Raw genomic sequence first — 15,917 nt, forward strand, 5'->3', positions numbered from 1 at the left:
ACAGGTCAGAACTCTACTCACTGAAGTTTAGAAGAATGAAAAGTGATCTCATTGAACCATTAAGGATTCTTAAAAGGGGCTTGACAAGATAAAGAATGTTCTCCCTCATGGGAGAGTCTAGGACTAGAGGGCATTACCTTAGAATTAAGAGGTGACAATTTAAGACAGAGAGGAGGAGGAATTTCTTCTCTTTGGAATTCCTTGCCAGAGAGAGCTTGCAGGGGATGGTGGCAGGGTTGGGGTTTGGTGGTGGTCATGGTGTTGGCCAGAATCTTTACGTTAGATTAAGGCTGAGATAGATTCTTGATCAGTTGGAGAAAGGGCAGGAAAGAGGATCCTCCTACACGTGAAGAGTGTCAGATCAGCCATAATCATGTTGAATGGCAGTGCAGGCTCAAGGGCCAAATGACCTACAGCTGTTCCTATTTCTTATGGCTTTATGGTCTTTCATAGTCACCACATACTGCTAATAAGGTCTGTAATTCTATGGGGAATGCACAGTAGCTCCCAGCCTCCAATGGGTTTCTTATCCCTGATTGCCAGGTATTAAATTCAAATGATTATTCTGAGATCCTTTCCACAGTTTTCTAGGTTTTATAAGTTACTACCAGTAGCAATAGTCCTCTTCACCCCTGGCCATTCCATGATCAATCTTTCCTTAAGTGGCTGCAGGATTGTCTCTTCAAGGGATACCAGTTACCTCCTGCATCTGGTTATGGTAGTTCAAAGTCAGAGAAAGTGCTGCCTCTGCTGATCATACAGAACTTCTCTCATCTGCACATTCATTTGTCAGGAAGTTTTTAATAGACAAAAGGTGCAGGAGTAGGCCATTCTGCCCTTTGAGCCTGCACCACCATTCAATATGATCATGGCTGATCATCCTTAATCAGTATCCTGTTCCTGCCTTATCTCCATAACCCTTGATTCCACTATCCTTGAGAGCTCTATCCAACTCTTTCTTAAATGAATCCAGAGACTGGGCCTCCACTGCCCTCTGATCAAGTTTAACTGGATCTCAAACTTGCCCTCTTCCCCATAGCAAGGTAAAAGAACACAACCAACCTGATTCAGGTAGAAATATTGATTGGTTATCCTTGCACTCAACTTTCTTTCATCTTAGAAACTATTCACAACAACACCACCTTTTTTGGGATTTGGGAAGATTTAGTCACTTGGGAAAATTACTACAGATTCCAGCATCCACAGTAATTTGCTCCTAAGATTTAGTCACTCCTTGGAGACAATAGCAACTCTTGTGTCACCATTTTTTAAAGTGATAAAGTACAATCTAATCCTTCCTTTGATCTCCAACAATCAAAACACCAGGTTTACTGTCATGCAGACTGCAGAATAGGTCACATTTCCTTTATATGACCTTAAACTAAAGCTATTGTCCAAAAGTAGTTCAATCTTATAAATTTTAATAGAAAAACAAATGGGAATGTAATAATATCATTTACACAGATCTTATGAAGAACAGTGCATGTACATGTCATTATGCAGTGCATTACAAAGTCTTAAAAAGCAGATTTAATTATTAAAACATGCCTCTTGCAATACAATATAGTGCTGAATATTAGTTTAACACAGTCATGACATTCTCTGTTTATCTGGGCTCACAAGATGAAACAAACAAGTTCTAAGAATCACAAAACTTGAGTGTTAGCATCTGATGAAATACGTTTCGCTGAAACAAACAAAGAAGTGTTGTCATATTGATTTCCAAAAATGCACAAGTCTAAGCTCCTAAAAATATCCAATAAGCACCAAAATGTTGATTAAGCAATTTTTGCATTTAACAAAAATGCTTTTGGAAATGTCAGCTTAAACAGCTCATACAGCACTTAAATGCATCATATATTTGAATAAATTGTATAAGTTAGAATTTGTTAATTCTCAGGGACAGTTGAACTTGGAAGTGATAAAAAAAAAGGCAATTGTACATAGAGATTTAATTCTCAAGTAATTTATTCTCTTATCAGTCGTTCATACAAGTAGGCTTGAATATAATCCTTTGGCTGGGTGTCAGTTTTTCCCTGATAATGCAGTTGTGGTGTACCCAGGCATCCTTTCTTGTTTTGAAAGCGCTGTATGAATGCCATTGTTCTGGTTGTTGTTGTGTATCTCTATAAAGGATCACCTCTCTGAAACTCAGTTTGGGATTTGGACATTACCGGAGGGTCCAAAAATGACATCCAAGGGATGTGTACACATTTCTTCGAGGAGAAAGTGAGGTCTGCAGATGCTGGAGATCAAAGTTGAAACTTTATTGCTGGAACAGCACAGCAGGTCAGGCAGCATCCAGGGAACAGGAGATTCGACGTTTCGGGCACAGGCCCTTCTTCAGGCCCTTTCCTGAAGAAGGGCCTGTGCCCGAAACGTCGAATCTCCTGTTCCCTGGATGCTGCCTGACCTGCTGTGCTGTTCCAGCAATAAAGTTTCAACTCAAATGTGTACACATTTCTCAAGAGACTTGTGCTGGAAGCCACATTGTGGAGGGTGTTAGGTTTGTACATGATAATCCTCGCACTTCCAGTGGGAATCAAGATCACAATAGGTTGGCAAAGCTGATTTAACAATTGTGGTACCTTTTGGAAACTGAATGCTGCTGCTGGTGTCATTTCTGTCTGTGTATGTGTGTAGAGACAAAGAGAGAAATGGATTGTCACACTGACAATTGAGTAAGACCCTACCATTATCTCTGCCATTTCAGACAACTCTGGTTAGAGACAGAAAAAAGAAGGGCTTATGCCCGAAACGTCGATTCTCCTGCTTCTCGGATGCTGCCTGGCCTGCTGTTTTTTTCCAGCACCACATTTTTCAACAACAGAAAAAAACCAGCAGATAGTGGAATCCAAAGTAGACAGACAGGAGGCTGGAAGAACACAGGAAGCCAGGCAGCATCAGGTGGTGAAGTCAACGTTTTGGGTGTAACCTTCTTCAGGATCCGCTGTGATCCCTCAGAGGTCCACTCAGTGAGTCCCTTTCTCACTGCCACAACGCCGTGAGTCCTGAAGAAGGGTTACACCCACAATTGCTGCGTTCTTCCAGCCCCTGTCTGTCTATTTCAGACAGTTCCAGCAGAATTCCACCACAAAACAAATCTTCCCCTTGCTCCCAGTCTACACTTAGAACATAGAACATAGAACAATACAGCGCAGTACAGGCCCTTCGGCCCTCGATGTTGCGCCGATCCAAGCCCACCTAACCTACACTAGCCCACTATCCTCCATATGCCTATCCAATGCCCGCTTAAATGCCCATAATGAGGGAGTGTCCACCACTGCTACTGGCAGGGCATTCCATGAACTCACGACTCGCTGAGTAAAGAACCTACCCCTAACATCTGTCCTATACCTACCCCCCCTTAATTTAAAGCTATGCCCCCTTGTAATAGCTGACTCCATACGTGGAAAAAGATTCTCACTGTCGACCCTATCTAAACCCCTAATCATCTTATACACCTCTATCAAGTCACCCCTAAACCTTCTTTTCTCCAATGAAAACAACCCCAAGTGCCTCAGCCTTTCCTCATACGACCTTTCTACCATACCAGGCAACATCCTGGTAAACCTCCTCTGCACCCGTTCCAGTGCCTCCACATCCTTCCTATAGTATGGCGACCAAAACTGCACACAATACTCCAGATGTGGCCGCACCAGAGTCTTATACAACTGCAACATGACCTCAGTACTCCGGAACTCAATTCCTCTACCAATAAAAGCCAGTACGCCATATGCCTTCTTCACCGCACTATTTACCTGGGTGGCAACATTCAAAGATTTGTGTACATGGACACCAAGATCCCTCTGCTCATCCACACTACCAAGTATCCGACCATTAGCCCAGTACCCCATCTTTTTATTACACTTACCAAAGTGTACACTTACCAAAGTACACTTCACAGCGATCATTCCCTTCAGGAGACCTTAGTCCATTCCACAACCACCAACACCCCCCCGCCACCCGCCCTCCCCCCCCCTTTCCATGACACCTTTCCATGGAACTGCAGACGGTGCAACACCTACCCCTTCGCCACCTCCATGCTCACTATCCAAGGGTCTAAGCAGTCTTTTCAGGTGAAGCAGCATTTCACCTGTATCTCCTCCAATCTTGTGAATTGTATTCGCTACACCCAACGTGGTCCACAACCAAACGCATACTAGGTGACCTCTTTGCAGAAGATTTCCAGTCTGTGTGCAAGCAGGACCTGACTTTCCAAAAGCTAGGCGAAAGTGAGGATGCAGATGCTGGAGATTAGAGTCAAGATGAGAGTGGTGCTGGAAAAGCACAGCAGGTCAGGCAGCATCTGAGGAGCAGGAAAAATCGACGTTTCGGACAGGAGCCCTTCATCAGGAATCCAGTAGCTGGTCAATTTAACACAACATCTTGCTCGCAAGCTCACATGTCTTCCTCAGCCTGCTGCAGTGTTCCAGTGAATCACAGCGCAAACTGGAGGAACAACATCTCACCTTACACCTCATTTTACAGCCTTCTGGACTTAATATTAAGTTCAACACCTTTAAACTGTGAACCATTTCTTTCCTTTCTTTTAGCTTGTTATCATGTCTTCCCCTTCCCCATTCCACTTACTGTCCTTTCAATTCTGGTAGGAAACACACCATTGTTCTGCCATTCTCACATTCCAATCACTAACATCTTCTCTCCACCACCACCATCACTCCCTGACAGCATAAATGCTGTCCCCCCACAATTCACTTCAGCTCTGATGAAGAGTCATCTAAACTTGAAACATTAGTTTGCTCTCTCTCTATGGATGCTACCTGACCCACTGTGATCTCCAGCATTTGTTGTCTTCAGTACAGATTCCAGCATCTGCCGCAATTTGTTCCTACCATCAGCTTTAATGGTTTGAGCACCTCTGCTGACCACAGCCTCTGCAACAAGAGATTAGCCAAAACCATGTCAGCACAATTGTCCTGTCTGGTTTAGTAGCTTTCATTTTGCAACACCCTAGTCCTTCAATCTGCTTGGGTGATGTGGCTATTGAGGTTAAATAGTTGCTAGTCTTTAAAAATGTGAGAGTGAGGCTTGTGGTGGCATGAAATGTCCAAGTGTCAAATATGAGTCCTGATCAATAGAGATTGTTGGCAGGTGATGCTGCAGTGGCAAAATGAAACTCAGCAGGTCTTACAGCATCAGTGGAGAGAGAAACAGCATTTCTGGTCTGGTATGACTATTCTTCAGAACTGAGGATGAGTCATACTGGACTTGAAATGTAAATTTGGGTTTCTCTCTATGCATATATGCTGCCAGACCAGCTGAAAACCAAGCATTTTCTGTGGAGGCTTGTTTCAGATTTCCAGCATCTGAATCCCTGTGCCTTTTTTGGCAGCCTATTATCCACCAGCCAGATGCATGACTAGTTTACCAGAAAGCCGGAAGGGGTTTTGGGCATAGACAAGGTCCAGGTGTGAACGCTACTCAGGTTTCAAGTTACTGCAGTTTGGACTGTTCGGAATCAACATTTGAGTCTAAGTTTAGCTCAGAATTCTTTATCCTCATTCTAACAATTCAGTCTCTGTGCCCAGAACTGGATACAGTCCTCAAGGTACATTATGAAGGTACATCCAGAATTGTGCAGGTTAGGGTGGATTAGCCATACTAAATTGCCCACAGCGTTCAGAGATGTGTAGGTTAGATGCATTAGTCAGGGTAAAAAATGGTATAGGGGAATGGGTCTGCATGGGTTACTCTTCAGAGGGTTGGTGTGGACTTGTTGGACCGAAAGGCCTGTTTGCACACTGTAGGGATTCTATAACTAAATCACTTTTAATCCACTTTGAGCACAAATTCCTCTTTTTGTGATTTCTAATCAACCTGTTCAGATATGTTATGGCACACCTCTAGAGCAGGTAGGATTTAACCCCGGACTTTTGGCCCAGAGGAAGTGATAAGAGCCTCGGTTTCTTGTTTGCTACAGTTTTGAGTCTAGCTTCAATAATTGCTACTGTTCCACACTTGTGCGCATACAATATTGAACCAGGATTGGTTGAAAAAAAGTATGCAAAATGTGCAGGACAATAGTGGCAATGTGCAGAATTGCAGGGGTAAATTGCATCTTAACCTTACTCACCTTAGAAAGTGAAGTTTAGCAAAAGTACAAATGCTGTTTTAACATGTTAATTGTTATGATTGCTAGACAAACTTCAGCTGGTTCAAAAGTTTGATCCAATTGTAAGTGTAGAGATTCATTCCTTCAAACGAGAACTGAATCAGAGAGATTAAAAACTGCCAAAACCACATACTCCTATGTCTCTTAATCCAAATGTTCTTCCTCCCTCTCTACCTGGATTTGACATTTAATTTATCTGTTTATTTCTCAATTCTTTAATCTCATTGGTAAAGGAGAGTGAATATTGGTACCATGATTCAGAGATCCCTGTAGCCGTCATCAGATTGCTCGCACCTCTTGCAATTTGCATCTTGCGCAGCAAATTTAGTTCCAACTGATGGATGCTGGAAAAGTAGGAAAACTCAAATGAATGTACATCACATGGAAACATCTTTCTCAGTTGTGTAACCAAAGAAATCCCAATCAACTACGCTGCTTTCAAAACCTAAGAGGGGCTACAGCTCATCTACAAACAAGCCAACGCATAGCTGAGTGATTACTTCGGTATATATGGGAAACATTGTATGAAAAAGCTCAAACCTCAATAGTAATTTTAATTTCAAACCCTGGCAGCTTGCTTTGCAAGCTTCCTGACACAATATCTCAAGTAAAATCTATTAACACCTGAAAATGGAGCTAAACTAACCACACTGGATTTTGAAGAAATATTTAAGATACTGTTGTTGAGTTTGAATAAAGGATTTGGACATAAACCATGTGACTGACTGTTCCATGAAGTTCAGTAGAAAAAGTACTAAAAGAAGATTGCCCACAGTTATCTGTAACAGCAAATAGTGATCTTCACAATTGATAAAACCGTTAGTACTTTTCATGTAATTTTTAAAAATTCATTCACAGGATGATGGCATCACTGGCTAGGCCAGCATTTATTGCCCAACCCTAATTACCCAGAGGGCAATTAAGAGTCAACCATATTGTTGTGGGTCTGGAGTCACATGTAGGCCGGACCAAGTGTAAGGATGGCAGTTTCCTACCCCAAAGAACATTAGGTAACTAGATGGGCTTTTTTCTGACAATCGACAATGTATCATTAGACTCTTTAATGCCAGATTTTTATTGAATTCAAATTCCATCAATGCTGTGGCAAGATTCAAACTCAGTTCCCCAGAGCATTACTTGATCCCTGGATTAACAGACTGGTGATAATATCACTTGGCCATCATCTCCCCCTTACTGAGTACTCAAACACAGCATGTGCAAGGAGCAATCTTAAACTGCTCAAAACTTCCTCAAAATCAACTTCAGGAATTCCAAAAAAAAGTGCATAATCATTCCTTAATTCTTAAAATGAAAAAGGAAAGCCATCTGTTCCTCACTGGTCATCTTGGTTATGTCCACTGCACTGAAAGGACTTGCTATGTGAATTTCCTGTAATCAACATTATTCAACTAACAAAGACAGAAATTGCTGGAAAAGTTCAGCAAGTCTGGTGCATCTGTGGAAAGAAATCAAAGTTAGTATTTCGGGTTCAGTGACCCTTTCTCAGAACCGCATCATTCAACTAACTTTATTTCCACATCCCCAGCAAAATCAGAGAACAGCAAAGAGACAGCTGTACCTACACATCTAAATTATTGTGCCTTGCAGTCTGTGATACTGGCTTTGCTGAGTTTATGATATTTTGCTGAATTCAAAAAGGTTAACTTTTGACCAATGACTAATCAGTGTTATCTTGTCTCAGTGAGGGTAACAGAGGAACAAAAAGTGGAACAATAATCCAAAAGTAGTGATAAAACCAGGACAATGGCATGATAGCTAGACACGTGGTCAAAGAAACAGAGTACTTCAAAATAAAACAAATGTCCAGTCTGATGAAGAATCTCATAGATCAATGAGTAATGTCAGAACAAGTGGATCCCTTTGAATTATTTGAAAAGTCATGAATTCACTTGTCTTGTGAATAACAGCTCCACAAGGATGTTCATTTTGTTTATAGATGTTTTTGCTGGTCTACCCCAAGCCCCACTTTTCCCATAGGCCCCATTATTTTATTAAGTGATTTTCTATTAAACAAAGTTTCACTGGAACGCAACTACAGCACGTCCTTAAAATACAGTAGTGAAGGATCACATCTCCCACAACCGTGATTAAGCTTCAAAAAAGTTCTTAATTGGCTGCAAAACAGGTTTGGTAATCTTTCAGTCTTGTAAAGGAACTTCTACCTTTAGTGTCTACTGCAACAGGAAAGCAACTTAAAATGTCTTTACAGTAATATACTGAAATAATTTTAAAACAATTAATGCAAAATTGGTGGAATCAAAACTGTAGCTTCTACCAAAAAACTGAACTCACAAGTAGGACATACAATTACTCAACATATGCAATCAGGACTATTGAGAAGAATTTGTAAGGGTATTCATAAGATTGAATATTGAGCCTAAGGAAGGTGACAAGTTTTTTGTTTAAACACTTCACAATTGTAGTCTTTTATCACGTTTCAGAGATGAGTAATCATCAAAATCAGAGATCTAGCAATTCTAGGTTGTGCGAATTAGCCTTGATGGTACAGTACACAAGAATAAATGTTTGTAATACCTACCTTTTGATGCCTGTGAAATATTCTATACAGACACTTTGATCAATTTATTACCCAAAAATGTGTTTACCCTGAGACTGTTACTTTGTGAGACAAAAGAAAAGTACTGTGGGTGTAAAACTTAGTTTTGTTTAAACACTTGCATGTTAAGGAAATGACTCGCACAACATACTTTTCCCCAAATTAGGCTAACTACCTGAAAAATCACATATTACCCGCGCTGGTGAAAATGATACGGCTGTTCTGTCAACAGGGAAATTCAGGGTTTTCTTTGATACAAAGGTGGATCTTGCACATCTTCCTTCCATCACCACGGGTTGCAGGTCTCAGCAGGCTGGTTGATTCTTTGCACAGAATTGTCACCAGATGTTTGTTCTTATCCCTTTCTGAGCCCTTCTGGAATATTCTCTGGCTTCAGCCAAAATGGGGTGACTAGGCAGGGGCCACAGCACCCAATGAGGTTAGGCCAAGTCATCCCAGGTGCACATATCACCTTCTCTGTGGTCAATACAAGGTGCCAAGGAGTCTGAAGCTAGGGAATATGCAAACAGAATGTCTTTTCCTTTTGTTCTGTCAGCGTACCTCTTGACAGGTTTTGGGTCATAACGACTTCTATTGTGAAGGTTGAGCACCTTTGTTCAATATGCACAACAGGTCTGGACTGATCCCTGTTGACTTTTGACCTGTAGCAAACTTGGTCTCTTTGCATTTCATCACTGCCTTGCTTGCAGTGTCTTTAATTGAGAGCGTCCAGTTTTATGTTGAGACGACTTGCTTTAGCCATTGCCCACACTATCATCTGATACTGTAATTGTATGAAGAGTTTGTCGATTCGGTTGTAGAGTCAATAAAAAATTGTACACACATCTAGATTATTCATCACCCTAACCTCCTTTCTGTGCTTCTGATTTTCAAGAAGAAAACAAGGTTTGCTACTCCTCTCCAATTCTTCAGTTCAGTCGAACTGGTTTATAACTGGATTTTGGATTAGTGGTGCTGGAAGAGCACAGCAGTTCAGGCAGCATCCGAGGAGCAGCAAAATCGACGTTTTGAGCAAAAGTCCTTCATCAGGAATCTCCTTGGATGCTGCCTGAACTGCTGTGCTCTTCCAGCGCCACTAATCCAAAATCTGGTTTCCAGCATCTGCAGTCATTGTTTTTATCTGGTTTATAACTGGTTCAATCCAGTATCATTTGTATAGCAATTGATAATATTTTCCCTTTATAATGCATGGTGTATGACTGGAAGGATAAATGAAAGTGGGATCTATTACAGGCATTAGATTTGCCCAAGTTCTCCTCTCTGGTGCACCAAGCTGATGCTTCATGCCAGACAATAGACACCATGGAATGTGGGCTTTATAGGTAGAGTGGCCTAGAGTACCCAATTTAAAGAGTAAATGCATAAAAAAAAGGTTAGGTCAGAGTTAGAACACTGTATTCAGTTTTGGACACCCAACATCAAAAAGAGGACATTAAATTTATGGGGGAAGAGAGAGTACTGAGAGATTCCAAATAAACTAGAGAATCTGAGATACTAGAATAGAAAATAATGCAAATGATATTTAAAATTAAGGAGTCTTTTGAGAAAGTAATTAGCAAAAGTCTGGTTTGATTTGTCAGCAATTTGGTAGCTAGAGTAATTTAAGTTGACTGTGGGAAGAATGAAGAGAAAGGTACAGCCATTTCTTAAAAACCCAAATCATACCTGTGCTAACAACAGCAGTGTAAGCAGGATCTGCAATAGGTTTTTATTTAAAAAGAGAAATCAGCTTTCTCTTTATGATAAAGAAACATGGGAAATTATTAACATGATGAGAGTGAGGTGATACTTCCTTCTAGAGTCAACATGAGTAGGATGGGCAGAATGATCTTGATGGTAAAAACATTATGATTTCATGGAGGAGTTTGGATACAGCACCTGGATGAATGGTGTATGAGGGAGAAAGCAGGAACAGTCTATTGAGATGGATGATCATGATGGATAGTAGAACCAGATTTTGGGACTGAACGGCCTCCTCCTGTCTTCTATGTTTCTATGATAACCTGAACTATATTCTGTGAAGGCAGAAACTGAAACAATCATCTGCAGCATCGGCTGGAGGATGTATTATTTCTGGGAAGTTTCTGGGCTTGCACTGAGCATATGGGGCCAAACTTGCTCAGCAGTTTATAATCTCTAATTTTCAGACATGCATACAGATGCAAATTGCTCTATCACTCAGTATGCCAAAGTACACTCACAACCATGTATTGTCATGTGGACACATCTTTGTAATTACGTTCACTTCAGAACTGTCAATGTTCTGTAAGAATGGCATACAACAGCTATTTAATGAAGCAGCTGCTATAATTAAATATGAAAATTAGGATCAGACAACTGAAATCTCTGACACTCATGGATTACGTACACTCACTATTTCCATAATCATAATCTTCTAATTTGCTAAATTGATCATTTACATCCCCTACATTGCAACATGCAATTTATAATTTCCCAATACTTCTGAACTATATGATCAAGAGTCCAGTCAAAATAAACCACCTCAAGAAGTGGCCAACACTTCCAGGGAATACTAAAGTTTCCATGGGTAAATCATATTTCAAAGCATTAGCCTTCTATATGTTGAATTAACCACGTCACTGCCAAAAATGGTTTGCCTATTTGTACATTTTTTGTTGCTATGTTACATTCTACTTGTATAAAATTAAACGTTTTTTAACGAAAAGTTAGGTATGATTCAATTGCTTGAATTCCACGCTTGAAATCCTGTCCATTATAGCTGTGATTGCCTCTGGGTGGAGCTATATAATCTGCTGCAGTCCACACTTTATGACTGTACAGTCATAGACTCATACAGCATGGAAACAGGCCCTTCGGTCCAATTCATCCAAGCAGATCAGGTTTCCTAAACTGAACTAGTCCCACTTGCCTGCATTTGGCCCTTATCCCTCTAAACCTTTACTATTCATACACCTGTCCAAATATCTTTTAAATGTTGTAATTATACCCACCTCTATCACTTCCTCTGGCAGCTTGTTCCACATATGCACCGCCTTCTGTGTGAGAAAGTGGCCTGTCAGGTGCCTATTAAATCCTTCCCCCTCACCTTAAACATATACCCCTCTAGTTTTGGACTCCCCTAACCCTACCTTAGTCTGATCACAGTAGTTTAGGCCTAGCTAACCTCATAGGAGATATGCCAGATGGTGAGGGAATTGCATTACTGGTTAGGGAGCAAATCACAGCTGTGCTGAGGGAGGACACCCTGAAGGGATCTTGAAACAAGGCATTATGGGTAGAGCTCAGGAATAGGAAGGGTGCAGTCACAATGCTGGGATCTTCTACAGACTTCCCAGCTGCCAGCAGGAGACAGAAGAAGAGATATGTAGTCAGACTGTGGAAAGATATGAAAGTTAGGGGGTTTGACAAAGGGTCAGTTAGACTCGAAACGTCAGCTCTTTTCTCTCCTTACAAATGCTGCCAGACTTGCTGAGATTTTCCAGCATTTTCTCTTTTTTGGTGAAAATTAGGGGGTTGTTGTGGGTGGTTTTAACTTCTCCCATATTGACTGGAACTCCCTTAGTGTGAGGGTTTGGATGGGGAGCAATTTGTTAGTCTGTACAAATTGGACAGGTTACACCCTCACAGGACTTGGACTGATGTCCTCGAGTGAATGTTTGTTAGAGCGGATGGGGAGGGTTTAAACTAATATGCGAGGGGGATGGGAGCCTATGTAAGGAGTCAGAGGGAGGGAGGGAGCAAGGACAAAAACAAAAAAAAGGTAGAAAAAAAAGGGAAGAAAAGTGATTGGCAGAGAAACTGAAGACAAAATTCAAACAGGACTATTGATAAAAATATTGGGAGCAAAACAAAATGTTAAAAAGACAAGCTTGAAGGCTTTGTGCCTTAATACACGGCAAATTTGCAATAAAGTAGATGAACTAATTGCACAAATAGATGTAAACGTGTACAATATAATTGGGATTACGGAGACATGGCTGCAGGGTGTCCAGGAACGGAAACAGAATGTCACAGGGTATTCAGTATTTAAGAAGGACAGGCAAAAAGGAAAAGGTAGTGGAGTGGCATTGCTGGTTAAAAAAAAGAGGAAATTAACACAATAGTGAGAAAGGATATTAGGTTTGACAATGTGGAGTCTGTATAGATAGTGTTGAGAAATACAAAGGGACAAAAAACATTAGAGGGAGTCCAGAACTAGAGGACATAGGTTTCATGTGAGAGGGGAAAGATATAAAAGAGACCTAAGGGGCAACTTTTTCATGCAGAGGGTGGTACCTGTATGGAATGAGCTGCCAGGAGAAGTGGCGAAAGCTGTTACAATTACAGCATATTAAAGGCATCTGGATGGGTATATGAATAGGAAGGCTTGAGAAGGGCATGAGCCAAATGCTGGCAAATGGGATGAGATTAAATTCAGATATCTGGTCGGCATGGACAATTTGGATCAAAGGGTCTGTCTCCATGCTGTACATCTCTATAACTCTAAGACTAGATAGGTAGTTATGGGTCAGTGGTGCTGGAAGAGCACAGCAATTCAGGCAGCATCCGAGGACAGGCAAAATCGACGTTTCGGGCAAAAGCCCTTCATCAGGAATAAAGGCAGAGAGCCTGAAGCGTGGAGAGATAAGCTAGAGGAGGGTGGGGGTGGGGAGAGAGTGGCATAGAGTACAATAGGTCAGTGGGGAAGGAGATGAAGGTGATAGGTCAGGGAGGAGAGGGTGGAGTGGATAGGTGGAAAAGGAGCTGGGCAGGTCGGACAAGTCCGGACAGGTCAGGGGATCGAGTTTCTGGAGGTTAGAAGCTAGGATGAGGTGGGGGAAGGGGAAATGAGGAAACTGTTGAAATCCACATTGATGCCCTGGGGTTGAAGTGTTCCGAGGCGGAAGATGAGGCGTTCTTCCTCCAGGCGTCTGGTGGTGAGGGAGCGGCGGTGGAGGAGGCCCAGCACCTCCATATCCTCGGCAGAGTGGGAGGGGGAGTTGAAATGTTGAGCCACTGGGCGATTTGGTTGATTGGTGCGGGTGTCTCGGAGATGTTCCCTAAAGCGCTCTGGGTGCCAATGGCATATTACTACCCAAAGTTAAAACCACCCCTACTACCTTTTTGTCTGCTACATTTTGGCAAAAAGAACCTGGTCACAAACAATGGAGCTAGAATTAAAAATTGGTAAAAACTTACAATCAAATTTGACTAACTGAATGATCATTTATGGAGTAGAAAATTTACCTAAAAATGGATAAAGGATTAAATATATTTCTAACTATAGTAACAAGAAAGTAACTGTTGTAGTGACGTACTTAATTGAGAAAGTAAATTTGTTCCTTCTTCAGTACAAAGTCCCATTTGCCAGCATTTGGTCCATATCCCTCTAAATATTTCTTATTCATGTACCCATCCAAATGGCTTTTAAATGCTGTAATTGTACCAACCTTCACCACTTCCTCTGACTGTGCAATCCATACACACACCACCCTCTGCGAGAAACCGTTGCTCTCTTAAATCATTCCCCTCTTACCCTAAAATTGTGCCTTCTAGTTTTGGACTCCCCCACCCCTGGGAAAAGACCTTGGCTGTTTACCCTCTCCATGCCCCTCATGATGTTACAAACCTCTGTAAGGTCACCCCTCAGCCCCTGACATGTCAGGGGAAACAGCCCCAGCCCGTTCAGCTTTTTCCTATAGCTCAAACTCTCCTACCCTGAAATCATCTTTGTAAATCTTTTCTGCACCCTTTCATGTTTAACATTTATCCTATATCAGGCAGATCAGCATTGAATAAAGTATTCCAAAAGTGGCCTAACCAATGTCTCTGTACAGCCGCAACATAACATCGCACCTTCCAAACTCAATGCACTGACCAATAAAGGCAAGCTTACCCAATGCCTTCTTTATCACTGTCTACCTGCGATTCCACTTTCGAGGAACTATGAACCTGCACTCCAAGGTCTCTTTGTTCAGCAACACTGCCCAGGATCTTACCATAAAGTGTATAATTCCTGCTCTGAGTTGCCTTTTCAAAATGCAACACCTCACTTATCAAAATTAAACTCCATCTGCCGCTTCTCAGCCCGTCTGATCAAAGTCCTTCTGAGGTATATTCTGAGATCACCTTCTTCACTATATATTACACTGCCAATTTTGGTGTCATCTGCGAACTTACTTACCAATCCTCCTATATTCACATCCGAATCTTGTCAGACTTTACCCTGAAGTTCCTGAAAACATTGAGTTAATTGTGTTTTAGCTGTCTATTTTTTTCCTTTTAAAAATACTACGGATTGAATACACCTCCTCGTTCCTATTATACACAAAATGATCTAAAAAAAAATCCGCAAGAAATCCAAGGTCTTGTAAAGCCCAGAAACATTCTTGATCCTTATCAACATTTCATACTACTACAGTTACTCTGTAACTGAAAGATAATCATCTTTTTTGAAAGAAAAACTGCTGCAGAAATTATTGAATTATCAAAAGCCCCTATTCCATTCTATATTAAAATTGCATTTATATTTAATGTAGCAAATAGTTGTTTTGTGAAAATTTCAACTCCCAGGGTCTTTCCTCTCCAGCCTATCCTGTTGAGTTCCTCAACTTCAGCCGTATGCTGGGGTTAAGAGCTGTTTTTGTTCAGCGTCTTCTGTAGCAATGTGTGTGCAGAAAAACTGGGATCTAAAATTCTCCTGTGGACCACCTCTCACAGACAGTTTCAGAATAAAATAGATCACCATGATCCCTCCCATTTAAAATCTAGTACCATGACCCCCCTCAACTAAAATCTGTGTGGTGGGAGAAATTACTAGAGTGAGAGAGAAGTTACCTCTTTGTACAGAAAAAATAAAGTCTATTTATGTAAATCTTTGAAGTCAATGACAACAACAGTTCCCACTAGCGCTGAGTCATATAGTGTCAACCAAGATTCATACCTGATTGCTGTGGAAGAGGAGACAATTACCCACACAAAAGGAACAAATGTCTTTTCAGACAGAAGAATAGAGAGTCTGTGCACACATTCAAACCACGTGAGGTTGACTATAAACTATTAGTTCACATGTGGTCTAAATTCTACTGAAAAAAGTGCTGAATTCTGCTGTAACTGCAAATGCTCTGCTCAGCACAACATTGCAACATATGCTATGCATGACCTGATTCCACAGTACTGCTGCAGAACTATCAATTCAGCTTTTCCAGTGTCCAAACACTG

At 41.3% G+C, this 15,917-nt stretch overlaps 1 protein-coding gene across 16 annotated transcripts in view; it reads right to left on the minus strand.

Annotated features, from left to right (window-relative positions):
• The window catches only part of zbtb38 (zinc finger and BTB domain containing 38), a 143,608-nt gene that overhangs the window by 37,228 nt on the left and 90,463 nt on the right, over positions 1 to 15,917 (minus strand). For 10 of the 16 annotated variants that reach the window (XM_043702816.2, XM_087993292.1, XM_087993293.1 and 7 more), the window contains one exon: positions 6,388 to 6,480. The exons of the other annotated variants lie outside the window; for them this stretch is intronic. In XM_043702816.2, the coding sequence (XP_043558751.1) occupies positions 6,388 to 6,390 (3 nt within the window). In that variant the 5' untranslated portion in view covers positions 6,391 to 6,480. The remainder of the gene's footprint in view (positions 1 to 6,387; positions 6,481 to 15,917) is intronic. 16 annotated transcript variants of the gene reach the window in all.

The sequence above is a fragment of the Chiloscyllium plagiosum genome, unplaced genomic scaffold (genome assembly GCF_037043375.1).
Source record: "Chiloscyllium plagiosum isolate Xiang-an unplaced genomic scaffold, Cpla_swu_hap1 HiC_scaffold_13, whole genome shotgun sequence".
In the NCBI taxonomy this organism is placed as follows: Eukaryota; Metazoa; Chordata; class Chondrichthyes; order Orectolobiformes; family Hemiscylliidae; genus Chiloscyllium; species Chiloscyllium plagiosum.